Raw genomic sequence first — 27,573 nt, forward strand, 5'->3', positions numbered from 1 at the left:
GCAGAAGCACCAGTCCCAGTGTGATGGTATCTGGAGGTGGAACTTTGGGGAAGTAATCGGGTTTATCCGAGGTCACGAGAGTGGGGCCCTCCTCATGGGATTAGTGCCCTTATAGGAAGAGGAAAACCAGAGCTCGGGCTCTTCACCATGTGGGGACACAGCAAGAAGGAAAGGGGTCTCACCAGAAACCAGACCTGCTGGCACCATGGGTGTCCCAGCCTCTAGAACTGTAAGAAATAAATGTTCTTGAAACCATTCAGGGGGTGCCTGGGTGACTCAGTCAACTAAGCATCTGACTTCAGCTCAGGTCATGATCTGGCGGTCCGTGAGTTTGAGCCCCACGTCGGGCTCTGCTGACGGCTCAGAGCCTGGAGCCTGATTCCGATCGTGTCTCCCTCTCTTCCTGCCACTCCCCCATTCATGCACTCTCTCTCTCTCTCTCTCTCTCTCTCAAAATTAAACACTAAGGGCGCCTGGGTGGCTCAGTCGGTTAGACGTCCGACTTCAGCCCAGGTCACGATCTCGCGGTCCGTGAGTTCGAGCCCCACGTTGGGCTCTGGGCTGATGGCTCAGAGCCTGGGGCTTGCTTCTGATTCTGTGTCTCCCTCTCTCTCTGCCCCTCCCCCGTTCATGCTCTGTCTCTCTCTGTCTCAAAAATAAATAAACATTAAAAAAAAAAACTAAACATTAAACAAAATTAAAAAGGCGGATCCTGTCACCCCTGCTTCCCAGCCTTCCCGCTCAAACAAACGAAAATTATAAAAAAAAAAAAAAAAAAAAAAAAAAACCATCCGGTCTCCATGGCATCTAGTTCCAGCAGCCCAAGCTAATAAAGAGAAGGATCCACAGCAGCACTACTCACGATGGCCCAAGGTGGAAAAACCCAAATGTCCACCAATAAATAAACGGATAAACGAACGTACACACATACCATGGAATACTGTGCAGGCATAAAGAGGAATCAAGCCCTGATGCAACGTGCCATGAGCTTCAAAACTATCACGGCAAATAGAAGCAGACGCAAAAGGTCACGGATTGGAAAATTCCACTTATGTGAAATATCTAGAAGAGGCAAATCCATAAAGAAAGCAAGCGGACCAGTGGTCACCGGGGACCAGGGGCAGGAAGGGCTTGGAGGGTAACTGGCATTCGGGGGCACGCAGCTGAATCCTGGAGTGAACTGTTTGGGAACCAGAGAGAACACAACCCTGTGAAGGTAGTAAACGCCAGCGAAGCGTGTCACGTGAATCTCACCCCGACTCTTTTAAAGAGAGAGATTTAAGAGGCACGACGACTGGACACAATACGCGGTCCTTGATTAGACTGCCGTGTGTCCAGGCCCGCTAGAAAAGACGTCTGGGGACACGAAGGGAGGTCTGAATGCAGGCTGGGCGTCGGATGATACCAAGAAGCACTGTTAGGTATGATCACGGCGCAGTTAAGCAGAAAAGATGCCCTAACGTCTGAGACGTGCAGTCTGGACCGTTTGGGAATGAAACGTTAGGATGTTTGTTAAAATAGCTCGGGAAAGAAAAAGGCAGTGAAGCCAAGACGGCAAAGTGTTAATGGTGTTAATTGTACGTGACGGGGCCGAGGTATATCGACCCAGGGATTCTAGCGTTTTCTCTGGAAAGGCAAAGGACCCCGAAGAGCTAACACAATACTGAAGGAGGAGAACAAAGTTGGAGGACTGATAGTATCCGACTTTATTTTTTATTTACTTATTTATTTAAAAAAATTTTTTTTAACATTTATTCATTTTTGAGAGAGAGACAGAGCATGAGCAGGGGAGGGGCAGAGAGAGAGAGGGAGACACAGAATCCGAAGCAGGCTCCGGGCTCCGAGCTGTCAGCGCAGAGCCTGACGCGGGGCTCGAACCCACTGACTGTGAGATCATGACCTGAGCCCAAGTCGGACGCTTAACCGACTGAGCCCCCCAGGCACCCCAGTATCCGACTTTAAAGATTTACGATGGGAGTGCCTCAAAATAAACAAACATTGGGGCGCCTGGGTGGCTGAGTCGGTTGGGCGTCCGACTTCGGCTCAGGACATGATCTCATAGTTCATGGGTTCGAGCCCCGTGTCGGGCTCTGTGCTGACAGCTCGGAGCCCGGAGCCTGCTTCGGATTCTGTGTGTCTCTCTCTTCCTCTCTGCCCCTCCCCTGCTCATTCTCTGTCTCTCTCAAAAATAAATAAACATTAAAAAAAAAAAATTAAAAAAAAACCAAACACTTAAAGATTTACTATAAAGGTAACTTGTAAAAGAAGAAAAGCACGTCTATGAAATCAGTATACCAAATCCAAACACTATAACGTGTTTTTACGTCGATCATCATGGCGAAATTTAAAGAAGGAAATAACAGAACCCAGGTTAGCAAGGGTATATGCCAAACGAGGCCCTCTCAAACAACACGAAGTGACAAGATGCATTAGAATCATCTTTTTGGTTTGATGATACATTGGAAATGACTGTCCCCTCTTTAATGTCCTATTCTTTTTTTTTTTATTAACGTTTACTTATTTTTGAGACAGAGAGAGACAGAGCATGAGCGGGGGAGGGGCAGAGAGAGAGGGAGACACAGAATCGGAAGCAGGCTCCAGGCTCTGAGCTGTCAGCACAGAGCCCGACGCGGGGCTCGAACTCATGGACCGCGAGATCGTGACCTGAGCTGAAGTCGGACGTCTAACCGACTGAGCCACCCAGGCTCCCCTGTCCTATTCTTTTAATAAGAAAAGCGACTGCTTCCCCCCTCCAGACCCCAGGACCCCTCCAGGGGCTCCCCCCAACCCCGACCCCGGCGCCCCTCCCGGGGGCTCCCCCACCCTGGACTCTGGCACCCCTCCAGGGGTTCTCCGCACCCTGGACCCCAGCACCCCTCCGGGGGGGTTCCCCCACCCCAGACCCCAGAGCCTTTCCAAGGGCAAGTGTTGTCTCTCAGACAGATGGTCTCAGGTAGAAAACAGCAACTCTGAGAGCACCACTCCTGCCAGACAGATTTGGCAAGGACAGCTTTCTTTCCTTGCGCATATTTCAAACCACAGATTTCTCTGCAAGAGTCGAAGGAGGTTATTTACTTCAGAAAAAAAAACGATCAACCCCTGAGTCTCCCAGAACCTTCCAGCACACAGCTCTAGGATATGAAGTTCTGCCGTCAGAATGCACTATTGTGCTCTTTCAAATGTGTGATTCAAGAAAAATGTTGCACTGTTCCCTTTTTCCAGCCTGAGATTTCTGTTCTTAGAAAATATGCTTGCCTGGTTGAATGGAACTCAACAAATTAAGCCATTTCTCAAATGAACTATATCAAAGGTGGTCAAAATACAGCTCCACCTGAGTGGGGCAAAACGGACCAGTTACTGGAAATCCAATGCCCGCCTAATGTCCTAGTGTCAGGTCGCCTCGGTCAGGGGCAAAGTCAGCTGTTGAAAGGTCATTTCAGTGTGTTTCAACTCTCTGTGGTAGGAATTAGTTCCCTTAATCCACACAGAACAAGCAAATAAACAGGCACCACGAAAGGCAGTATGTCCTAGTGACTATCTCTTCTTTTTTATTTTAATATTTATTTGAGAGAGAGAGAGAGAGAGAGAGAGAGAGAGAATCCCAAGCAGGCTCCATGCTGCCAGCACAGAGCCCAATGTGGGGCTCAATCCCATGAACTGTGGGACGTAACCCGAGGTCAATTCAAGGGTCAGACGCTTAACCAACTGAGCCACCCAGGTGCCCCAAATACACACTTCTAATGTAGGTTCTATTTCACGCAACATGAGGGGCCCCACAAAGTGCCAACTGTGTGTTTTGAAAAAAGCTGCATAAGCTCTGTGTGCCTCAGTTTTCCCATCTGTCAAACGGGGGCGGTGGCATCTTTATAGAGTTGCTATAACTTTATGAGATAAAGCCTGGAATGTATGCCCAATACATGGTTGTTATTTCAGTATTAGATCAGTGATAAAAACGGAGTGGGTCCCTAATTGCTACAATGGTGTAGATATGTGGATTTATATTGACAAACTCCAGAGAAACAGAAAGATAAAAATGGGAGCATAAGGGTGATAGGATTAAAGAGGTTTTTTTTTTTAACCTTACATTTTTTTCATTGGTGTTGTAATAGTGTTAAAATAAAAATTGGAGAAATTATTTAGATGTCCAAGGAAACAGCTAAAAATTAGTTTTCCCTCAGAGGATTTTCATCTTACATCACAGTGAACATGGCCAATTTAATTACACCGACAAACAACCCAGAGAAACCTGGAGAAAAATCACGCGATAATACAAGCTAATATTTCATTAGCAATTACTATATGGCAAGCATTCTACCAAGCGCCTTGAACATATCCATTCAATTAGTTCTCTTCACAAGTCTAGGAAGGAGGTACTGTTGTTACCTCCCATTTTACAGATGAAAAAACCAAGGCACAATCAACAGCATACCCAAGATCAGATGCTGGGAGAGGCACATTCCGCCTCCCAGGCAGAGGGCTGTGCCATGCACGCCCTGCCCACCGTCCCGGGACTCGCTTCTAGATGCCCCAGACTGTTTGCTGCAGGCACTTGAAATTTTTTAACTTTTTAAAAAATGTTTACTTAGAGAGAAATACAGACAGTGCGAGCGGGGGAGGGGCAGAGAGACACAGAGGGAGAGAGAGAAAATCCCAAGCAGGCTCCCCACGCTGTCAGCACAGAGCCCAATGCGGGGCTCGATCTCAGGAACCGCGAGATCGTGACCTGAGCCGAAACCAAGAGTTGGTCCCGTAACTGACCAAGCCACCCAGGCGCCCCTAAGCACCTGCAACTTTTCGGCTGGCTTTCGTTTGGGCTTTCTCCCAGCTACGTGAACGGCATCAGCCCACGTGGCGGGCAAACTGGCAATGCTCCCACGTGCAACTCTCGGCCAATGGTGGCCAGGGCAGGTCGGGGATCGACGCCCCCGGCCTCCTCCCTCTGGCTGGGTACCTCTCCGGTGGCTTCCACGCCGTCTCTGGGAGTCCCCTCCCCAGCAGGACCGAGCCCAGGCGCCCTCACAGGTAACTAACTTGGTGGCTTCCTACTGGAAGCCATTTATCCCCGTGGTCTCTCCTCCCCACTCTCCCGCTGGCTTTCCTGGGATTACCTCAAAACCAACAACAACCAAAAAAAAAAAAAAAAAAAACTACCTCTCCAGAAGTGTTGGTCTCAAGGTCTGCCTCTGGGACCTCCAAACCAAGAAAAACCACAGACACAGTCTAGTGATATACTACCCTGACACCCCCCCCCCCCGCCCGCCCAAATACTCTAACCATCAGGCTACACTGCCTACGATTTAAATGAAGCAACAGGGAGTGCTCCTTCAGTGTCGATCTCAAATGTGCTCACCTTTGAAGGACCCCAAAATTATGCACCTAGCCCTTAAATCATAAACTGGTGAGTGCGGGACTCAATACACGCAATATGAAACATGTGGCATCGTGGAGGGCTTGGGAGGAGCGGAGAGCCCCGAGTCGTCACCCAAGGAGGTCTTCCGCTCCCCAAGAACCCAGAAGAGGGTTCTCGCGGGGGATAAGGAGCTTGCGAGGGTGACTCTTGGGCAAACTTCGCTTGAAGGAGCGGAGTTTGGTTTTCTGTCCCAGGCAAGAGGCCAGCAGAGAAAGCTCACGGCTGGTGTCATGGCATGTGTATCACGTGCGAGCCCTGTGCTCATCGCTCCACGTGCACTAGGTCACTAGGTCACCTCTAAGCAAGTCCTCCCGGCTGGAGCTGCTATTCACCCCATTGTACAGAGAGGGAGACTGAGGCTTGCGGAAGGGAAGTGACTGGTCTAAGGTCGGACAGCTACTAACTGGCTGAGCTGGAACGCCCAGCAGGCCTCCCTGACTCTGAACCCAAATTCGTCACCAATAGGTTCTACAACTCCCCGCCCCAGTGATCATTATCAGAAAATCACCTCCCATTGAACCGTGTATTGTATGCAAAGCACTTTAGATAAGTAATGACTGCGCCTCACCACAGCCTACCAGTTAGAATGACAACAGATACAACGTAAGCTTCACACACACATCGGCCCCACCAAGTATCACCTCCGTTTTACAGGCAAGAAGACTGAGGCACCAGGAAACGTTTCCCCAGCAGGTGCTGGTGCAGAGAGCCAGGGAGGCTGTGCTCTCCCTCGCTGGCTGGGCCACTATGCTCTTCATACCGTGTGCAGAGGGATGCAGCTTCCTCCCCTGCGGTGCCTGCTCAGAGTCAGGGCTGGGGTGGGGGGGTGGGGGGGGCTCCGGTTGATCTGCCTCTCCTGCCAGCTCACAGGGAAACCCCCGGCGGGCCTCCCATTAGCTCTGCCCCTTCCATAACCTGCAAGTTCTCCCAAGTCTTGTCTCAGAGCGACCTCTCCTCACCCTGCCCCGTTAGCTTGCAGTTAAATGCCTTGGCCCTTCCTCCCCGCTTACCCTCTGGACCCAGACAGCCTAACCCACCTCCTACCCCCTACTCTCAGGGCCCCCCCCAAAAGCCCCCTAAGAGCTCGAAGTGAGCAAATCATTAGTCTTATCAAAGAAAAAACATCATGGATTAATCCTTTTTTACCTAAGTCTACGGGGCTTTCGTTCTGAGAAGTAAATTAAATAAATCCAATAATATTTGCTTCCTAACAATCTGTGCTGGCCTCCTGATATTACTACACTCCTCGTTTTGATGACAAGCTCCAAAAATTCTTCAATTATGGCAATTTTAGCTGACTTCCATCTCCAAAGAACCCCCCCCCAAGTCTCCCAAGGAGAATAAATACACCATATTTCTTTAAAATATGCATGTCTGGCAACTCAAAAGGGTACCATCTGGTTCACATAATTTCTGCATGAGGTTTCTGAAAAGCCTATGGAACATACATGATCCACTCTTGCTGCAACGGAAGCCAGAACATTCCACTGCTATTGTACAAAGCAACTGAGGTTAGCTGAGGCAAAGACTGGCCACGGTCCCTGCGAGGAGATACAGCGTTCAACTCCCTTAGAACACAGCTCACCCATTAAAATACACATATTTAATCAAAGCCATGCTAGAGGAGAAAGAGAAACATGGAAATGACATCACTCTCGAGAATCAGTTTTGAGCCCGAGAAGTCAGGAGAGAGCAAGAGAAGCAAATTGGGTCTCTTTCAAAACGAAGCCAAGGAGGAGCAAAAGAAAGTCGGAATAATTAAAACAAGAAGGAAGTGACGGCAGTGGAGGGAGTCCGGCCAGGGGAGCAACCATGGTCTCCCTGTATGAGGAATCGCGACGAGCCGCACGACAAAACGCCAAACAGCCTGTAACCAGAAGACACGTTGAGGTCCTTGCTTCCCTGTCCCAGTATACTGTGGTCATTCTTCTCCAGCGCCGTAAACTTTGGGGAGGGGTGCGTGACACCAGGGGAGGCATTAGCACAGGTGACTTCTGGGTCCGGGAGTCTCCTGAATTACACAGTAAGTATATATTTCCAGAGCGAAGCCCCTTCCCAGGTCGCGGGGATGAATCGGAATCGCTAAGTGCTTGGAGAGCCTCCAGAGAAAAAAAACGCGCAGCCCCATTGCAGATGCACAGCCCGACTGCAGATGCGGACACAATGTTTTTAATGCTCTGGCCAGGTGTTCAGAAACATGCATACCAGCAGACACACATTCCCCAGACTTAACGGTTCGGAGCCAAGGTTGGCAAGCTTTTGCTGCAAAGGGCCAGACAGTAATAATTCAGGCTCTCTGCTGCGGGCTGCCACTTGTCACAACTATCCCACCCTGCCATGAGAGGGCAAAAGTGGCCACAGGCAACACGCATGCAAGGAGCGTGGCCGTGTGCCAATAAAACTTTATTTGTGGGCACTGAAGTCCGGACTGCATGTAATTATCGTGGGTCACAGAATACTGTTTTGCTTTTTATTTTCTTCGGCCGTGACAAAAATATAAAAATCATTCTTAGTTCCCAATCTGTCCAAAAAAATAGGTGACGGGCTGTACTGAGCCCACAGGGTCTAAGGAGACAGCATGTATTTCAAACGAAGGATGACGACAACAGCTGCAATTGACGCAGATATTAACGGGTGGAGGACACCAATGGATTTGTCTCATATGATGGTGACAAATACTGTCCTGTCTTGGAATCACACGGGCCTGACCTTGAGTGCCCGCAAGCACCACTTTCCAGCTGCGTGACCTTGAACAAGTTTTATTTAAACTTGCCCAGCCTTCATTCCTTCCTGTGTAAAAGGGAGATAACAAAAGTACCCTTTTGACAGAGTTACAGTAGGGGTGAAGTGAGATCCTGCCTCTAAAAATACTTTGCCCAGCACCCAGCCCCTCTGCAAAGAAAAGCCAGTCTCAATGAGCATTACAATAATACTCATGCAATGCTAGATTGGTCGACTGCAAATCGTTTTTCCTGGATACGAAGGTAAGATTTTTAGAAATCCCGACTCCTAATGTATAAAAGCCAAAACTCCAAACAAAGTAGGTGGCCAGAGTTCAACACAAAACTAATACAATACAAGGGCGTTCTGGTTTGGTACAACACCTCAGTTATCCAGCTCTCGGAAACATAGAAACCTCAGATTTCTGGAAAAGTTGTGAGCTCGAACTCGTGGAAAAAGAATGCAACATAAATAATCATTTATTCATTCAGCCAGCACCTCCAAAGAATTCTGTGTGAGAGCAGTTTACAGTATCTAGTATGGGGGCCCAACAAGTAACCAAAATAATTTCAACACAATAAACATGGCATTATGGAGCAGAGCAGCGTGCCTCAGGGCTCGGGGAGCGTAAAGGCAAGCAAGGGCTCTAGAGACGAAAGAAGAGTATGAGGAAGCCAGTTATGCAGGCTACAAAGATGAGAGTGGAATGTTCCAGACGGAAGTAACAGAGAAGAGACGGATGGCGTTTTCTGCGGGTCTATAATCACTGTGTGTGCACGCGCGCGCGCGCGTGTGTGTGTGTGTGTGTGTGTGTGGTCAGGGTAGGGTGGAGGGGGCTGATGGATGCCAGCTTCGAAGCCAGGAACACCCAAGGAACAAGAAGAAAAGAGGCAAGGAAAACACACACGTAGACCACACCTCCCAGGCATGTGCAGGTAAGTGGGAAACAACGACCATCAGCCAAAGCAGCAGGTTCACGGACGCCCTGTTGTATCGCTTGCTCACTGAATATGCCGTACACGCTCCTTACGTAGCTCCTGGAAACCTTGCTACAGACAATAAAATGCATAAAAATGATTCAATTTTTCACTTAACCCATTATTTTAGTTTAGTTATTTGAGAGAGACAGAGACAGACACAGAGACAGAGAATCCCAAGCAGGCTCAGCACTATCAGCACAAAGCCCAAGGTGGGGCTCGATCTCATGAACCGTGAGATCATGACCTGAGCTAATCAAGAGTGGGATGCTCAAACAACTGAGCCACCCAGGAGCCCCTTAACCTGTTACTTTAAAAATTATGACGGCAGGGGCACCTGCGTGGCTCAGTCAGTTAAGCATCTGACTTCGGCTCAGGTCATGATCTCATGGTTCATGGGCTCAAGCCCCACGTCAGGCTCTGTGCTGACAGCTCAGAGCCTGGAGCCTGCTTTGGATTCTGTGTCTCCCTCTCTCTCTGCCCCTAACCCACTCACATTCTGTGTCTCTCTCTCTCAAACACAAATATTAAAAAGGTTTTTTTTAATAAACAAAAAAATTATGACAGCAAACAAAAATATCGCAAACCTTTTCTCTCTATCCCACAGAAGAATGCATTTATCGGGCCTGCGCATTAATTCGTCCACTCTTAAGAGATCGTATTCCTTACACGGAGAAAAGCAGCACGTGCGGAGGCCTTCATAGGTGCTGAGTTCAAGCCCCTGCTCAAAGATGAGACAGCTCTGTGGGCCTGAGAACACGCCTCCACCTCTCTGGGCTCCTCACTCATCTGGTAGGTGGACGAGACCCCGGGGCAGACGTGGGGACGCAGGGAGGAAGGAGGTCCAGGCGCGCTGGAGAGGATGTTCATCTTTTCTCATTGGTTAACATGGTGAAACTAGCAACCACTCGAACAGGTTGCTGTGAACGTTATGTATGTGTGTTGAGTACCTACCTAGAGTCCGTGCAAACAAAAATCGCTCAATAAACAGACTCTGAGAGAGGGTCTCATTATTCCCCTCCAGGGATGAGGGCTTCAAACCCCCAGGGGAGTTAAGTTACTCTCCCCTGAAGTCACACTTCCCGGCAAACAGGGGAAACCCGTTCCCTCCGCCCCCAAATCCCACCCTCTTTGGGGGCTCCCTGCTAGCTGCCTTCTGGCCCACGCCCCTCACAGGGTTCCCAGGCTGGGGGAGCCAGAAGCTCCTTCATCTTGGCACAACCGCTACTCAAGGGCAGACCCCCCCCCCCCCCGACACCCGGCCTCTGCACGTCCAAGCTTTTCCACCAACATCAACATAGACTCTGCCCTGGAAGGTTAGCCCCCAGACGCTGTAGCATGTAGTTGAATGAAAGGCACAATAGGGTGCCCGGGTGGCTCAGTCAGTTAAGCGTCCGACTTCAGCCCAGGTCACGATCTCACCGTCCGCGAGTTCGAGCCCCGCGTCGGGCTCTGGGCTGATGGCTCAGAGCCTGGAGCCTGCTTCCGATTCTGTGTTTCCCTCTCTCTCTGCCCCTCCCCTGTTCATGCTGTGTCTCTCTCTGTCTCAAAAATAAATAAACGTTAAAAAAAAGAAAAAGAAAAAAAAAAGAAAGGCACAATTAATATACTTGATTGAACAATGGCCATCAAGGGGGAAAAAGGCAAGAAAAGAGAAATTCCTTTATTTTCCTAATCGCACACACTCCCACTACTACACCGGCAAAGCAAAGCTGGGTCTCCCCCACCCCACCCCCCACCCCCGCCCCCGCCGTCCCCAGGACAGGATGCCACTGCTGAAAAGCAAGAGAAATAAAAGAAGTGAATTCTTGGCTCTTGAGCTTCCAAGGGCCCAAACCCTCGCTATTTATGCCCAAAACTATGGGATTTTATATGCTATTTACCGTCCAAAATTTCTTCTATGCTAACTGTACAACATCACTCATGGCCCAGATGTCATTCCATCGTGTTGAGAAATTAGCCCTTAATGAGACATGATCGTGTGTTTTAGACTTGGAAAAAGCACTTGGTCTAAGCTATCAATTTGAATAGTTGGGATCCAAGGATGGATAAAGTTCAAGGCTGTTGGTTAACTCTTTTTTTTTTCAACATTTTATTTTTTGAGAGACAGAGAGAGACAGCGTTGAGCAGGGCAAAGAGAGAGGGAGACAGAGAATGCAAAGCAGGCTCCAGGCTCTGAGCTGTCAGCACATTGCCCGGATGTGGGGCTCGAACTCACAAGCTGTGAGATCATGACCTGAGCCGAAGTCGGACGCTCAACCAGCTGAGCCACCCGGGTGCCCCAGCTGGTTAACTTTTTTAAAACAAATTTTATGGGTCACAAAACATGTATGAACCACTGTTCTGAGATACATGACTTTTACGTACGACACGCTAATGCTCAACGAGGACACCACACAAGGGGTCTTATCTGCCTTAGAACATTCTAGAAACTACCTTTTCTCGCATCCTCTTCTCAAAATATTCCTAAATAGGTCACTCCAAGCAAGGCACTAGCTCCTCCTCATGTCTTGCCAGCGTTTGCACAGCCGCGTGAGGCTGCCCACTCGTTGCAGAGCCTGCCTTCTGCCACCCTGCCCACTCAGCACTGTCAAATCTGTACCACGACCCGACAGCTCTCTGCCCTTGCACCTGATCATTCCACAGTCCCCACATTATGCCAGCCAAGCTCCTTTGGAGAGCCTGACACGACAGCACACGGGCAAATGCTGAGTTCAGCTCCATCCGATACGCCTTCCAACGAACTTTCCAGGAACATCCCCAGACAAAAAGCCAAGAGCTGCCTTGACAGAAACCACGTTTAGCTCCTAAGCAAGTCCCGGCAACGGCACGGGCAACCAGGAATCACCCCATCTCCTAGTCAAACGAGAAAAAAGCCGACCTGTAGAGGAAACCTTCAAGCAACATACGCTGGTCTAAGACCTTTAAGGAAAAGTTGCCAACCGTTTGGCAATAGACCAAATTAATTCAACACACATGATTTTCCTTTTGACCTGCATGGCTTTTTAAATTTTTAAATTGCCAGGATTTTAAAAGTAGGACATTTTATACAAAATCTGGATTCTTGGGGAGGCTGGGTGGCTCAGTCGGTTGAGCGTCCGACAGTCCGTGAGTTCGAGCCCCGCATCGGGCTCTGTGCTGACGGCTCGGAGCCTGGAGCCTGCTTCGGATTCTGTGTCTCCCTCTCTCTCTCTCCGCCCCTCCCCTGCTCCCACTCTGTCTTTCTCTCTCTCAAAAATAAATAAATAAACATTTAAAAAATGTTTAGATAATAACCGTGCTATTCCAGCTCTACTCCAAACACACAGAAAGAACCAGGACCCTGGCAACATCCACACCAGTATAGGGTGAGTGGGAAGCCTCGACCTTTGCCAGGCTGTAATGAGGTGACCAAACCCTCACCCCATCCTTAACTCTGGGGTCATGCCAGATACGACCAAGTAGAGAGCTGGGACGGTCATCTCCACCAGGGAGTAACAGCTCCCACTTTGCTCTCACCTTTGGTGTCAGTGGACTATGAAGGGAGCCTCGACTTCCCCAAGGGGTAATGAAGTGCCCCATCCCTCCCTGCTGGGAGACCCGTAGAGAGTTAGGACTTTCACCACCGTCCAGTGGTAATGAGGCCACCCACTCTCACCGCATTAGCTGAGGCCACTTGGGGAGCAGTCACAAGGCCCTTCTACCTGTCCCAGCCAGGAAGGTATCGGTGAGAGGCCCCGTGGGGAGCCAGAACTCCAACTCCTGCTCAACAGGAAGGAGGAGCCCTCACACTGAGCATCAAGGGTTTGAGTGGGGAACCAGCGTATCCACCCCCACTTGGAAGTACCAAGGCAGTGTCACCATCTTCCCCTGCTGGAGCAGTGGAAAAGAAGGCCAGTAGCAACAGACAATTTAAATAAGACCTAGGCGCATAAAATAATGCTTAAAATGCGCAGGTTTCAATGTAAAAAATCACCATTGTGCCAAGAACCAACAAGATTTCAGAGTAAGAAAAGACGATCGATAGATGTCACCACCAAGATGACAGAACAATCAAAATTATGTGAGAAAGGTATTAAAAGAGCCAATAAGCAATTAAGACGGTGCTTGAAACTAAAGAAAAAACAGAAAGCCTCAGCAAAGAAATTGAAAGTTCCAGCAGGGGCGCCTGGGTGGCTCAGTCAGTTAAGTGTCCCGACTGGATTTCAGCTCAGGTCCTGGTCTCGCAGTTTGGTGAGTTCAAGCCCCAGGTCGGGCTCTGTGCCAGCAGCACGGAGCCTGCTTGAGATTCTCTCTCTCCTTCTCTATCTGCCCCTCCCTCACTCACGCCATCTCTGTCTCTCTCAAAATAAATAGTTTTAGCAAAGAAACAGATAAAGAACAAAACAGAAATTGTAGAACTGAAAAACACAATAACTAAAATAAAAAGATTCAACCCTCAACTCAACCACAGAGTGAGGGGAAAGATGATCAGTGACCTGTAAGGTAGAACAACAGAAATTACCCAATCTGAACAAAAGAGAGGAAATGGGGTGGGGGGGTGGGAAGGAGGTAGAATAGGGCTCAGGGGCAGGTGGGCTATCACAAAAGATCTAACATTCATGTCATCAGAATCCCAAAAGGAGAGAGGAAAGAGGGCAGAGCTGAAAACAAAACAAAACAAACAAAACACACACATACTAGAAGAAATAAGGGCTGAAAACTTCCAAATTTGGCAAAAGACATAAACCTACAGATTCGAGAAGCTCACCGAACCCCAAGCAGGATAAAGCAAAAGAAACCCACTCTAAGACACAACATGGTCAAACTTCTAAAAACCACAAGAGAAAGAATTCTAAAAGCATGGAGAAAGAAATGACACCTAATGTACAGAAGAAAAAAAATTCAAATTATAGATTTCTCATCAAAAATCACAGAGGTCAGAAGAAAGTGGCACAATTTTCAGTGCTGGACACAAAAAGGAGCTGTCAACCAGGAATCCTATAACCAGAGTAATATTCTTCAGGAATGAAGGGGAAACCAAGACATCCTCAGATGAATAAAAACTAAGAGAATTTGTTGCCAGCAGACCTATCCTAAAAGAATGGCTACAGGAATTTCTCGAAACAGAAAGGAAATGATAAAAGTAACCCTAGAACATCAAGGAGGAGGGAAGAACATAGCAAGCAAAAATATGAGTAATTAGAATAGGCTCCTCCTCTTGAGTTTTCTAAATTACAATTGACGATTAAAGCAATCACTGATGCTCATTACATCACAACAATTAAATCATAACCACAGGACACTGTCTGATGTGCGTCCAAACATACACAGGAAATAGTCAACACAGAGGAAATATTTAACACAATTATATTACAAATGGAGGAGGCTAATGGGACATAAAGGGAGCTAAGTCTACGTTTCACTAAAACTGGTAAAATGATGACACCAGGAGGCTGTGATAAATTATGTAGATAGAATATGATACCAGGAGCAGCCACTGAAAACGCTATACAAAGAGATACACTCAAACACACTATAAAGTTGACTCTTGAACAACACGGGCTTGAACGGCTAGGGGTCTACTTACATGCAGATTTTTTTTAAGGGTTGACGGCAAAAGCCACAGAACGTTTACGGAGAACTGTCCACCCCACTCTCCATGGGACCTAAACAAAGAGACTGAGCAGAGGTCGGTCCTGCTGCCCTAAGTGTAGGGGGACCTGGTGGAGGCCGTTAACAGCTCCCCCATGGATCTAGAACCGGGCATGGCTACAGGTCCCCTGGTGTGCTGAGGGGGTGATTGGGTCCAGAAGGTTCCCTGGCCTTCCTGCCACCAGAGTTCTGCACACACTTGGGCTCCAGGGCTGTACCGGGGAAGCCACAACACCTCAGCCCCTCCCCATCAGGTGCAGACCCCTCCCACCAGCCATGTCACCTTCCCCAGGCTGGCACATTCACGCATGCCCGTAGCCGCCAGTGGCCACAAGCCAGTGGTACACCTCCAGGCAGATGGGACTCCTGTATTGTACCCCCAGCCCTATCATACGGCCCAGGGGCCACCCAGGGCTGCAACTGCCTAGCTGAGGCCACTAAGCTGTGAAAGACCAGCATCCTGGGATCACATCTGTCCCTGCTACCACTGTGTACCTCTCTCCCCTACCTGTACACATTTTTTTTTTCAGTGAATACAAATACAGGACTATAAACGTATTTTGTCTTCTTCATGATTTTCTTCATCACATTTTTTCTCTAGCTTATTTTATTTGTAAAACTACAGTGTATAATACATTTAACATACAAATTATACGTTAATCGACTTATGTTATTGGTAAGGCTTCTGGTAAACAGCAAGCTATCGGTAATTGAGTTTTAGGGGAGTCAAAACATATATGCAGATTTTCAACTGTGAGGATACCCCTAACCCCAGCATTATTCAAGGGTCAACTGTATATAAATCAGAATGAAATTCTAAAAATCTTCAAGTAACACAAAGGAAGGCAGGGGGGAAAAGACAAGAAATAAAAGACAGAACAAACAAAAAAAAACAAAACAATTAAATGGTATCCTTTAGCCCTAACATATAAATAATTACATTAAATGTAAATGGTCTAAATACACCAATTAAAAGACAGACTGGAAAACTGGATTAAAAAGCATGGCCCTGGTTCAGATTCTGTGTCTCCCACTTTCTCTGCCCCTCCCCTGCTGGTGCTCTGTCTCTCTCTCTCAAAAATAAATGAACATTTAAAAAAAAAAAAAAAAAAGCATGGCCTAATTATATGGTGTCTGCAAGAAACATTTCAAATATTGCAGTATAGGCAGGTTGAAAGTAAAAGGATGGAAAAAATTTGTATCATGCAAACTTTAATCAAAAGAAAGCAGAAATGGCTACATTAATATCAGATAAAAGAAACTTCAGGGCAAAGAATATTACCAGAGACAGAGAGGGACATTTTATAGTGACAATCAATTTAAAAGGGTAAATCCACCCAGCAGGCACAGCAACCCTAAATGTGTACATATCAAATAGTGGAGATGCAAATTATACAAAGCAAAAACCGACGGCAGTGAAAGAGGAAAAAGACAAATCTACACTTCTGTGCAAGGAGACTTCTCTCAACAATTAATAGAACTTGAAAGAAAATCAATAAGGATATAGAAGAATTCAACACTATTGACCAAGGGGATCTAATCAATATTTAGAATACTCCACCCAACAAGAGCAGATACATGTCATTTTCAAGTGCCCACAGAATATACACTAAGGGGGACCATATCCTGGGCCAGAAAATAAACCTCAACAAATTTTTAAAAGTTGAAATCCCAGAGTGCATTCTCTAATGACAATGGAATCAAACTAGGAATCAATAACAGGAATGTAACAGGAAAATGCCAAGCACTTAGGAACTAAAAAGCATGATTCTAAATAACCAACGGATTGAAGGGAAGGTCTCAAGGGAAATCAAAAAGTATACTGAACTGGGGCGCCTGGATGGCTCAGTCAGCTAAGCATCCAACTCTTGATTTCAGCTCAGGTCATGATCTCACGGTTCCGTTGAGTTCAAGCCCCGTGTCAGGCTCTGTGCTATCACCTTGGGATTCTCTCTCTCTCCGTCTCTCTCTGGCCCTCCCCCACCTGCTCTCTATCTCTCTCTCTCAAAAGAAATAAAAAGTAAAATTAAAGTACGCTGAGTTGCATGAAAGTTAAAATACAAATTGCCAAAGCTAGTGAGACACAGCTAACGCCGTGCCGAGGGGGAAATATGGAGCACCGATGCATGTTAGAAAAGAGGGAAAATCTCAAAATCAATGACCCGATTTCCCTCAAGAACACAGAAGAATAAAATAAATAACAAAATAAGCCAAAGCAAGCAGAGGAAGGAAATAAGTCAAAATCAACGAAATGGAGAACAGCCGAACAATGGAGAAAACAAAACAAAGACCTGGTTCTTTGAAAGGATCAATAAAACTGACAAACTTCTGGTAGAAAAAGAGAGAAGATACTACCAATGTTAGTATTACTAGGGACCCTTCAGACATCAAAATTATAATACGGGAGGGGCACCCAGGTGGCTCGGTCGGTTAAACCTCTGACTTCGGCTCCGGTCATGATCTCATGGTTCCTGAGTTCCGGCCCCGCGTCAGGCTCTGTGCTGATGCCTCAGAGACTGGAACCTGCTTCAGATTCTGTGTCTCCCTCTCTCTCTGCCCCTCCCCTGCTCATGCTCTCTCTCTCTCTCTCTCTCTCGAAAATAAACATTAAAATACGAGAACACTGACTCTCCACACATAAAACTGATAACCTAAATAAAACAGACCAACTCCTTGAAAAACACAAACTAATAAAACCCCCAAACGAGAAATTTCTAATCCCAGATGGTTTCACTAGAAAATTCTACCAAATGTCTAAAAAAACATTAACACCGATTCTACACAGTCTCCTCTAGACAACAGAATAGGAGAGAATACTTCCCAATTCAGTAACTTTATTAAGCCAGTGCCTGATACAAAACTACACAGACAGGGGCTCCCGGCTGGCTCAGTACAGCATGCAACTCTTGATCTCATGGTCATGGGTTCAAGCCCCACCTTGGGCATAGGGCCTACTTAATTAAAAAAAAAAAAAAAAAAAAAAAAAAAAAAAAAAATATATATATATATATATATATATATATAGACACAGTACCAAAAAATACCAAAATACCAATATCCCTCATGAATACAGACCCAAAAATTCCATGACAAAATATGAGCAAATAAATTCTTGTATTCCTCTAAATTTATTCTACGTATGAAAAAGAAATATACACAATGACCAGGTGCATTTTATTCCAAGGATGCAGAGTTGGTTCAGTTTTCAAAAGTCAATTAATGTAATCCAGATTACAGAATTATGCTGACATAAAACCCAATCCCAAAAGGTTACAGACCACATGGTTCCATTTATTTCACCTCCAAAATGACAAAATTTAAAGTAAGGAGAAGAAATGAATGGTTGCCGGGGATTAAGGGGAGTGAGAGGAGGGAAGTGGGTTTGGCCATCATCTTCAAAGTGACAGATCTGTTCTGCAGCCTGACTGTATCAGGGTAAGTAGCTTGCTTATAATCTGTGCTATAGTTTTGCAAAATGTCACCTGGGGAGGAAACAAACCTGTAAAGTACAGGGGCATTATTTCTCATGACTGCTTATACACATGTAACCATCTCAAAATAAGAAGTTTAAAAATAAACGGGATTATAATGAAAACCAATCATACTGAATACAACTGTCAAAACATTAAAATATTTGTAATGCGTGTTTTAAAAAAAACAACAACAAACCCAGGTGATGTGATAGGAAAGGTATATTACCTATTTGAATCAGGTGGTCAGGGAAGAATCATCTGATGAGGCAGACCGGTAATCTGTGCTGTGATCTCAGTGACAAGGAGATGCCTTGCAAAGACAAAAGGAAAGGCATGCCAGGTTGAGGAAACAGCTACCCCACAGAAGCACCAAGATCAGAAGAACCTCAGCGCATTAAGGGAACGGAGAGGTCAGCGCGTCTGAGCGTCGGCAGGAGAGGGAAGCGGGAGGCCAAGTGATGTGTGTGGCTTCACAGGCCAGAGGAGGAAGTCTGGGTTTTATTCTAAATGCAACTGGAAGCCGCTGAAGGACTAAAGATTTGCAAGAAGCAGAATGATATGGTGTGGGACACAATTTAAAAAGAGCGTCCTGACCACGGTGGGTAGGATTGCAGCCGGTAGGAATAAAGGTCTGGGAGCTGGGCGGGAGGCTCCAGTGGGGAAGGCTGGAGGCCATGGCCAGGACCAGGAGGGGAGAGTGGCAGCAGAGATACGAGAAAGATGAATGGACTAGGGTATATTCTGAACACAGAACCAAGAGAAAGGACTTTCTGATGAACTTCCTTTCCACGGGGGGAAAGAAAAAATAATCAAAGAGGACTCTCAGTTTGCCTTTTGTTCTACTTGAGCAGCTGAGCACACACGCACTGGCGTGGTTTACTGAGAGAGAGACCGCCAGCAGAACAAGTTGGGGTGGAGAAAATTAAGGGTTCAAGTGTGGATATCTTAAGCTCGACAGCCTTTTAAATATGCAAGGAGGGGGAGGTGATGTAGGTGGTGAGACGTGTGAGTTTGCCAGGAGTCTGTATTCAGAAGGAGCATCCGGGCGAGAATGCAATTTACAGAGTGATCGGCATATAGATTGCCTATACATCCGAGGGGCTGGATAAGACACGTTGGCAGAGTGGAGGCTGAGGAAAAGGAGAGGTGCCCCAGCCAGAGCCCTGGGGCCCTCGGGCATGTCCAGAGGGGGCTGAGAATAGCAGTGGAGACTGGAAGATGAGGCCAGACGAAAATCATCCAGCGGGGAGCAACAACAGCTTCTGCCAGGGACAAATGCTCTGAGCAGGCAAAGAGAGCATCAGCGGTCGAGAAAGATTTACCCAGGGCCAGGGGGCAAGGCGCTACCATCTGACGGACTAGAAAGAAAGCCGGAAGGAACAACACCGGGCCCGGGAAGGTCACTGCCGCTGGTGCGGTGATAAAAACACGTGGGGAAGACCCTGGGAATTGCACGGGAAGGCAAGTTTCACAGAAGTAGAATGGTTAGAATTGCAATAAAACCTCCCTAATCCCATCCCCAGTGCTTCCCCCAGACCCTTTCCCCAACTCAACACTTTTCTGGGTTTCTACTGAAAAACAAAATCCAACTGTCCATGTTTTGTTGATGTAGAATCTCCAGGATACATTTGTCTATTATTTAGCCAAATGGAGTAGTGTTTATTTACCAGCAGTTTTATTTCCTGGGTAAAGTATGCCAAGGGGCGCCTGGGTGGCTCAGTCGGTTGAGCACCCAGCTTCGGCTCAGGTCATGATCTCACGGTTCGTGAGTTCAAGCTCACAGCTGGCTCTGTGCTGATAGCTCGGAGCCTGGAGCCTGCTTCAGATTCTGTGTCTCCCTCTCTCTCTGCCCCTCCCCTGCTCATGCTCTCTCTCTGTCTCAAAAATAAATAAAAACATTAAAAAAAAAATAAAAAATAAAATATGCCAATAACAGTTCCCCCAAATACACAAGATCCACCCCCCGCCACCAAACACACACGCTTAACTTTGAGAAATGTAATTTACATTCAATTTGTTTATAAAGCTAAAAAATTAATCTGAAAAAAACAGCCAAAATAGATCCCTGCTTGCAAGTGCCTTTTTAAACCAAATTCCAAGTAATATCCTAAATTACGTTTATTTTAGAGGGAAAAAAGTCACCAGAGGTAAGAAATGTTTGGATTATCTTGTCTAAAAAAATCAAAATCAATTTGGCATGGACATCTATTCTAGCACCCTGACTTAAAAAAAAAAAAAAACTGCAAAAATTTATAGATGAATTTATCAAGCAGTCTATGCGGAAAGGAGCAAGAATGTTTTAGCTCAATATATTTTCTGATGCATCTAAGAGAAAAAAATAAATCATTATGGATTTTGTAAAGTGCATTTTTATCTTTCTCTCTAACGAGACAGTGAAACAAGAGACATTCATTGCCTCCCTGGAGATTCTCATAATTTACAAAGACTATCCTTCTCTGAAGGGTTTACCCACAAATGGCCAATATGGGCAGTTAGTTGTCAAACGAAAACTGTCTAGGCCCCTTATGACCGCTCATCATTTTTCTGGTTAATGCATTAAAAGAGAAAGGGGGGAGTTACCCCCAAAACACTGTGTTGCATCCACACATTCCCTCTTGTTGCTGGGTCACAGGACAAAGGTTAAAGGGCACCACCACACAAGGGCAAGAAGAAGTAAATTCACCACCATCCAGGGTCATCACTACTAAGGTTAATCTGAGGAGAGAAGCAGCAAAAGAGGAAAGATAAACTGCTCTCTAGGGGGCATCTGGGTGGCTCAGCTGGTTAAGCGTCCAACTTGGGCTCAGGTCATGATCTCATGATCCGGAGTTCAAGCCCCGCATCCGGCTCTGTGCTGACAGCTCAGAGTCTGGAGCCTGCTTCAGATTCTGTGTCTCCCTTTCTCTCTGCCCCTCCCCCCCAAATTAAATAAACATTAAAAAAAAAAACTGCTCTCTAGACTTTCCTTGGATGAGGAACAAGTCTTCTGAAGTCCAGAAAGAGAAAGAATACGGCTATTCGCACAGTGTCTGGGCCAGAGGAAGTACAGGTGAGGCCTGAGCATCCTGCACCAACAATAACCACTGTCGGGAAAACTACCATGAAATAAACATAATTGATACAAGTCAATCAGCGGTAACACTAATGCAAGGGCTCTAAGTTGCATTTTTATTAATCAGGCACCATGCTTAATAAGAAACCATAAGACCATCTCTAAGCAATTTGTATTTTTCTCTAATAACTCAGTCTATACCCCTACCAGTAGAAGGGCAAATTAAAAAATCCTTCCAAGAGGAAAGATGTATTTAATTCTGAACTAGGGACACTTGGGTTCTAAGTCCCAAGTGCTGAAGAAAACAATTAACTACATTTTGTGATCAACTCGACTTGAACTCTTGCCATTTATTTCTCCTTCTTCCCTGTTGGTCTCCATGTGTTGCCAAAATGATGCATCATCCCTGGGGTTTACAGTTCTTAATTCTCTGTGAAATAAGGGGAATTTTTCTCCCCCGGAGATAGGTGAGGCACCGAGAAGGAAGGATCAGCTCATCAGGAGGCTATATGTTATTTTACCTTGCCTGTTGTAGAGTAAAATCATCTCCATTCACCACGGTCCTTCTTCTCTTACTTGTAAAATATCCACTTTATCATCTTTCTCTGACATACTTTATGTGAATTAAGAATTTCATAACTGGGAGGTATTTATTGAGATGCAATTCACATACCATACACGTCACTCATTGGAAGCATGCAATTGCATGGTTTTGGAATAGTCACAGAGCTGCGCAAGCAAAACTACCATCAATTTTAGAAAAGAGACATAGCTTCCAAATCCTCTAATCCGAGGTACAGACAAAACGGAGGTTTAGATGGGTTAAGTCACGTTCCCAAGGTCACAGAGCTGGTCAGCAGCAGAGTCAGGCCTGGATCCCTGGGAATTATCAAGCCACTGACATCATCTGGGACTCCTTTCCCCTGCCCTGGGAATGTTCTACATGAATTAAAACCTGCTGTTACGACGCTGCCTGAGATGAATGTCTGGCATGTTTTAATGTCGTGCTCCGTCTTATATTAAACCCAGTGTAATTTCTCCACGAAATCTGTCCCATTGCAAGATTTCTTAGAAAGACTTCTAGAACAGCTAAAAATGTATCTACTGGGCACTCTGACCACAAAATGTGGTTTTTATAAAGCACACAGAGAATCTGTGATGCCTTTCTTTTCAGATAAATGCACAAAAGATCTCAGCTCATGCCAAAAAAAAAAAAAAAAAGCCTAAATTAGACCCACTCTCATTTTAATAATGGACTGCTTACAGGGAGTTAAACTAAACGACCTCATTGCTAGCATGACATTTCTCCAATGCCAATTACTTGCTAAGATTTCAACCATTCACTCTGGCTAGTGGTCAGAAACCAACTGGAGGGACACCTGAGCGGCTCAGTCAGTTTAAGCGTCCGACTCTTGATTTCGGCTCAGGTCATGATCTCATGGTTGGTGAGATCGAGCCCTGCATCAGGCTCTGCACTGACAGTGCAGAGCCTGCTTGGAATGCTCTCTCTCCCTCTCTGCTCCTCCCTCCCTCCCTCTTTCTCTCTTTCAAAATAAATAAATAAACTTAAAAAAAAAAAAAAAACCCAAAACCAACTTGAATCATCCTAGGGCTTATGTCTCCATCATCTCTGAGATGCCCTCCTATGAAGTTCATACCAAATAAATGAAAATCTTCAAAAAAGGAGGCCAGTTCCTTGCCAGAGCTAAGGAAGGCAGTGAAAAGAGGCACAGCCAGAGACTACTCTGGCCCTGGTCTGCCCACAGGGGCACCCAGCCTTCCCACTGCCTAGGCTGAGAGCTTGCTTTAGCTCTTAGCTCACAGCAGCACCTGTTGAAAGCTCCTGCCTTTAAATGCCCCCCCCCCCCCCGCCGGTTTCCATGACATTCTTCTCCTGCCTGCCTTCCACCAGCTCTTTCCTTCCTGTGCTCCTCCACCCCAAAAGTTTCCTTTATTCAATAAATATTTATTGAGTGGCCACTGTTAAACATTGTCCCTAAATGTGGCTGCTCCCTAGAGTCTATAGTTAGCTCATCCTGCACTGACTTTCTTGTACTTACATGTTTCGATGTTCATTTAGGGCTTACATCCCCAAAAGTCTAGTTCCAATCTTGGCTTCATGCCCTGAGCCCCAGATCAGGACATGCACTTGCCCCCAGGCCAGTGACATCTCAACGTCACACAGACCCCTCAAAGGGCCCATGGCCAGCGAGGAATACACCATCTCCCCAGTCACCCAGCTGACCCCTCCCCTAGGGCTCCTTATCCCCCTGAACAGCACCACTGTTCACCCAGTGTCCCCGACCAGAATTAGCGCATCGCCCAGTTTCTTCATGGGAGGGGTGTGAGGGGACAGCAGTGCCCTCAGCCTGGGACTGAGGCTAGAAGGAGAGAACGCTCTAATTTCAGCTGCTTGTCAATCTGTGGGAGGAGCAGGATGAGATCTCCTCATAAATGTGGGTCGTGAATGAAATGTGTCTACCTTGGTGCTTGCCAAACTGGGGGCCTGGAGGGGACGGAGGGACAGAGCAACAGACCCAGGGCTGCAGGTGGGGGACAGGTTCTACGATCTGAGCTCTCTCGGGGCCGGAGGGGACCGCAATCTTGGAATTCAAATGTGCTTGTCAACACACACACGCACGCACGCACACACAGCAATTTCGTGCCTCCCCGCCAACCCCCACCGCTTGTTTTCTTGTTTCCCTGTCTCCTCGGCTCAGAGCGCCCTTCCCCCTCCCCTCCCACACCCACCCCCAACCACAATTCCTGCTCGTGCTTAATTCGCAAACCACGCGTCTCCTCCTCCGGGAAGCTTTCCCGGACGCCCCCGCCGCGCTGTCTGCCGCGCTCTGCGCGCGGAGGTGCGTCTCACGCTGTTTGTTTACGCGCCTGCCCGCGTCTCCGCGCCAGACCGCCGCTCTCCGGGGGCAGGAGCCGGGCGGGCGCCGCCAGGACGGCGCGCTGGCGAGGCACCGCCATGGGGAGCCCCGGAGCGCGGCGCGGTCCGCCGGGGTCCACCTCCAGGAGCGCGCGGGGCCCAGCATCGCCGGACCCACCGCGAGGCTGCAGGACGCACCCCGGGGAACTCCCAACCTCCAGGTAGGCGACCGGCGGCGCCCGGGCGCCCCGGCCCAGCGCGGGTCGGGGGGGGGGGGAGGGGGCCGGCGCCGAGCGCAGCGCGCAGGCCTCCGGACGCCTCCTCTCCCGCGCGCGAGCCCCTTCGGCCCGCCACCTCTGGTGCCCCCGGTCCCCGGAAGCCCTCCGAGTGACAGCCGGGGGGCCGCGGGGGGCGGCGGCGGGGGGAGCAGGCGGCCCCCACTGCACGTCCGCGCCCCCAACAGAAGCCCCGAAGCCTCGGGGGACCGCAGCCCCGGGTTCCCCCCGCTCCCGCCCTCCCCCGTGCCTCCCTACCTGGCTGGCTTTGTGGAACTGCTTCTTCAGCCCCGCCACCGACATCGCGACTGCGCCCGGCCGGGGCCGGGGCCGGGGGTGGGGGCGGTCTCCGGGCTCGTCCGGTCAGCGCGGCCGCGACGCGCTGAGGGAGCGGGCGCCGGGGCCGGTCCCCGCGCGGCTGGGCTCCGCCGGGCCCGCCTCCCACGGCCAGGGCCACGGCCACCGCCGCTGTCACACTCGCACACACGCGCGCACGCAGATGGCAACACGGCGTTCCAAAGCCCCTGCGCAGCCCATTGGCCGAGCCGAGGCGGTATGCAAATGAGGCCGCCGGGGCCGCCCACGCCTCATTGTTGCGTGGAGACCCGGGGGCCGAGCCACCGGGAAGCGGGGCCCGGGGCTGGGGGGCTGGGCGTGCGGAGCTCCCGGGTGCGTGGGGGGCAGGCCCACGCGGGTCCTCTTGCGGGGTGGAGGCTGTACCGCGGCCACGGGTGCGGGGAGAGGGTTCACCTCTCCGCGCTTTTGGGACTTGGTGCGAAGCCTGCTTTTGCTCGCGGGCAACATCGCCTCCCTCAGGCGCAATTTGGGTAGGGACGCTCCCAGGTCAGCTTAGGGGGACAGAAATGCGACCAGACGGCGGACCTGCGGCAGGAGGGCGGCGGGGCTGTTTCTTATTAACCCGCGCGGTGCCCTGGGTGCAGTCCGCCCACATGACTCTGGCCAACAGGGGGGGCAACACTTGGGTAATTTGCTAATGTGGTGCTCGCCTCTACGGAGCGCCAAGCCCACTGTCAACTGCAGAAGAGCGCCTGTCTCCAGGGAGCTGTGAACAGCGCGCTCCGTACCCTCCCTCGTGAGTGCAGTGCACGCGGGACCCATCCCCCTCCGTGATTTCTACCAGTTGTGTCGTCGGTTACTGAGCGTCATTTTGCACAGCTGAGGCCCAGTCTGCGGCCTGGAGCGTCCTGTAGGTTCTTGCGCCTGAGCTGCCCCCCAACAGGCCGGCATCTGACCTGAGCCCTGCCTCCAAAGGACCCCCGGGGGCTCCCAAGACGTGCAACCCACTCTTAGCCATGCTTAGCACTGAATGAAACAGACATCTTCCCCCTCCAGGCTCCACCTAAGAAAAAGGAGTTCCTCTTCTCTGAACCCTCAACAGGCCCCACCTGGGATGACCAAGAGCCATGGTGTGCCCAGGACCCTCCTGGTTTACACCTGCTGTGCCCTGGCGTTCGCTGTGGGCGTCCTGCGCTTCTCCAGAAAAAGTCCTTTGCCATTAGCTCTGGACTCCCTTATCCCTGACATCATGCCAGTGAGGATTAGTGGGTAATGTTTCCTCGCTTTCCCTTAGAGGGTGTGGACAGGAGTGAGCAGAAGCATCCTTTCTCTGATACGGGAGAAAATGAACTTAGTGTGGGAGATAAAGGTGGCCATCCCAAGGATTACTTAGTATGACTTAGGTAAGTGCGTAGGCTTCACTGGCCTACGGCCACAGACAAGTAACATAGCAGGATCAGAATAATATAGCAAGGTGATCTGTCTAGGCAGCGGGTTGAACCCCACTCAACAGTAGGCTCCACCCACTGAGGCAAAGGCAGCTGGGGGCAGGGACTGGAGTCAGGGTCCCCTTTGTCCTGGGCTACTTCAGGACTGCCTGGGAGCATGCTCATCTGCCCTTTTTCTCCGTGACCCCGAATGGTTTAAATAACACAGATTTGAAGGAATTTACCCTAACCCAATCCAACTCTGGCCGTTTGGGAAGGGAGTGATTTTTTAAAACAACTTTTTTGGCATTTCTTCCACTGCTGATAGTATATTCATTTCCTACTCCAGTTAATGTTGGTAATTTATCTCTTAATTTCATCAGGTATAGAGTTGTACATCATATTCTCATAATGTTTCAACGTCAGAATCTTTCATGTACGTGTTTTCCTTTGTAAAAGTATTTGCGATCTTAATTTTTCAGTAACTTAGGCTCATGAGAGGGTTTGCCAGTTTTATTGGTCTCTTAAAATGGTTCTTGAGTTGACTCATCATTGCCATGGATTTTTGTTCTCTCATTAATTCCTTTTTTATATATTGTTTCCTTCTGTTTTGCTCAGGACGTTACGGTTATTAACAACAGAAACTGGTCCTGATTAGTGTAAGCTGGAAAGGAATGTATTGGAGAAGGATATCAGGTGGCCCAGAGATTTAGAGGGGCCTAGGGGACCGGGTCGGGGAATGAGCAGGAATGAGGAATCTGGGTGGTCAGATCCCCAGCACGCCCAGTGGGGGCGTTTGTTGGGAGGTGCTGGCTCGGCCACTAAATGCTGGCTGTGGCTACCAGAATGAAGGCTAAGCTCCTCCCTGCTTGTTTCAGGCGCTCACTGGAGACTCAGAGTTCCAGGGGGCAGCATCTGATTGGCTAAGTCTCGACGATATACATACCCGGCTCTAGATGTCCAAAACGTACACCACGATGGAACTCCCTAATATAGGAAGCAGCTTCACGGGCTAGGCAGCCGAAACAACGATCTAAAAACCAACAATAACACAAATGCCCACTAACCTTTCTTTGGGGACCTGTCACCTCTTCAGTTGACCATGTGGTTTACTCGTTTTTATTCTTTCCTGTCTTGATAATCAGCACATATAAACCTACAGATTTTCTCCTTGCGTATGGCTTTGGCTTCATACCTTGTTTTCATCATGTGGTACAGTTCTGATTGTTTTCTAAATAGACTTGTGATTGCATCTTTAATGTCCTCTTTGGTCTAAATGTTCAGGACTTTTTTTTTTTTTTAATCCTTTCTAGGTGGGGGCACCGGGGTGGCTCTGTCAGTTAAGTGTTCACCTTCTGCTCAGGTCACGGTCCCGCGGTTCGTGGGTTTGAGCCCCGCGTCGGGCTCTGTGCTGATGGCTCGGAGCCTGGAGCCTGCTTCGGATTCTGTG

The 27,573-nt window shown here is 48.4% G+C and overlaps 1 protein-coding gene and 1 long non-coding RNA gene across 6 annotated transcripts in view; one reads left to right on the forward strand and one right to left on the reverse strand.

The window, feature by feature from the left end:
• Positions 1-24,919, reverse strand: part of SH3GL3 (SH3 domain containing GRB2 like 3, endophilin A3) — a 137,159-nt gene extending 112,240 nt beyond the window's left edge. For 2 of the 5 annotated variants that reach the window (XM_045448593.1, XM_045448588.1), the window contains exon 1: positions 24,658-24,891. Coding sequence is in view for 4 of the 5 variants with exons in the window: in XM_045448588.1 (XP_045304544.1) it covers positions 24,658-24,702 (45 nt within the window). In the remaining variant the exon portion in view is untranslated. Of the gene's footprint in view, positions 1-24,657 lie in introns of all 5 variants that reach the window. The other 3 variants (XM_045448589.1, XM_045448587.1, XM_045448586.1) reach the window with 3 other exon arrangements.
• On the forward strand, positions 24,912-25,918 carry LOC123582424. Its single transcript, XR_006704374.1, has 2 exons — positions 24,912-25,492; positions 25,753-25,918. It is a non-coding gene; the product is annotated as an uncharacterized LOC123582424 (long non-coding RNA).
• Positions 25,919-27,573: the final 1,655 nt, after the last annotated feature.

The sequence above is a fragment of the Leopardus geoffroyi genome, chromosome B3, assembly GCF_018350155.1.
Source record: "Leopardus geoffroyi isolate Oge1 chromosome B3, O.geoffroyi_Oge1_pat1.0, whole genome shotgun sequence".
Classification (NCBI taxonomy): Eukaryota; Metazoa; Chordata; class Mammalia; order Carnivora; family Felidae; genus Leopardus; species Leopardus geoffroyi.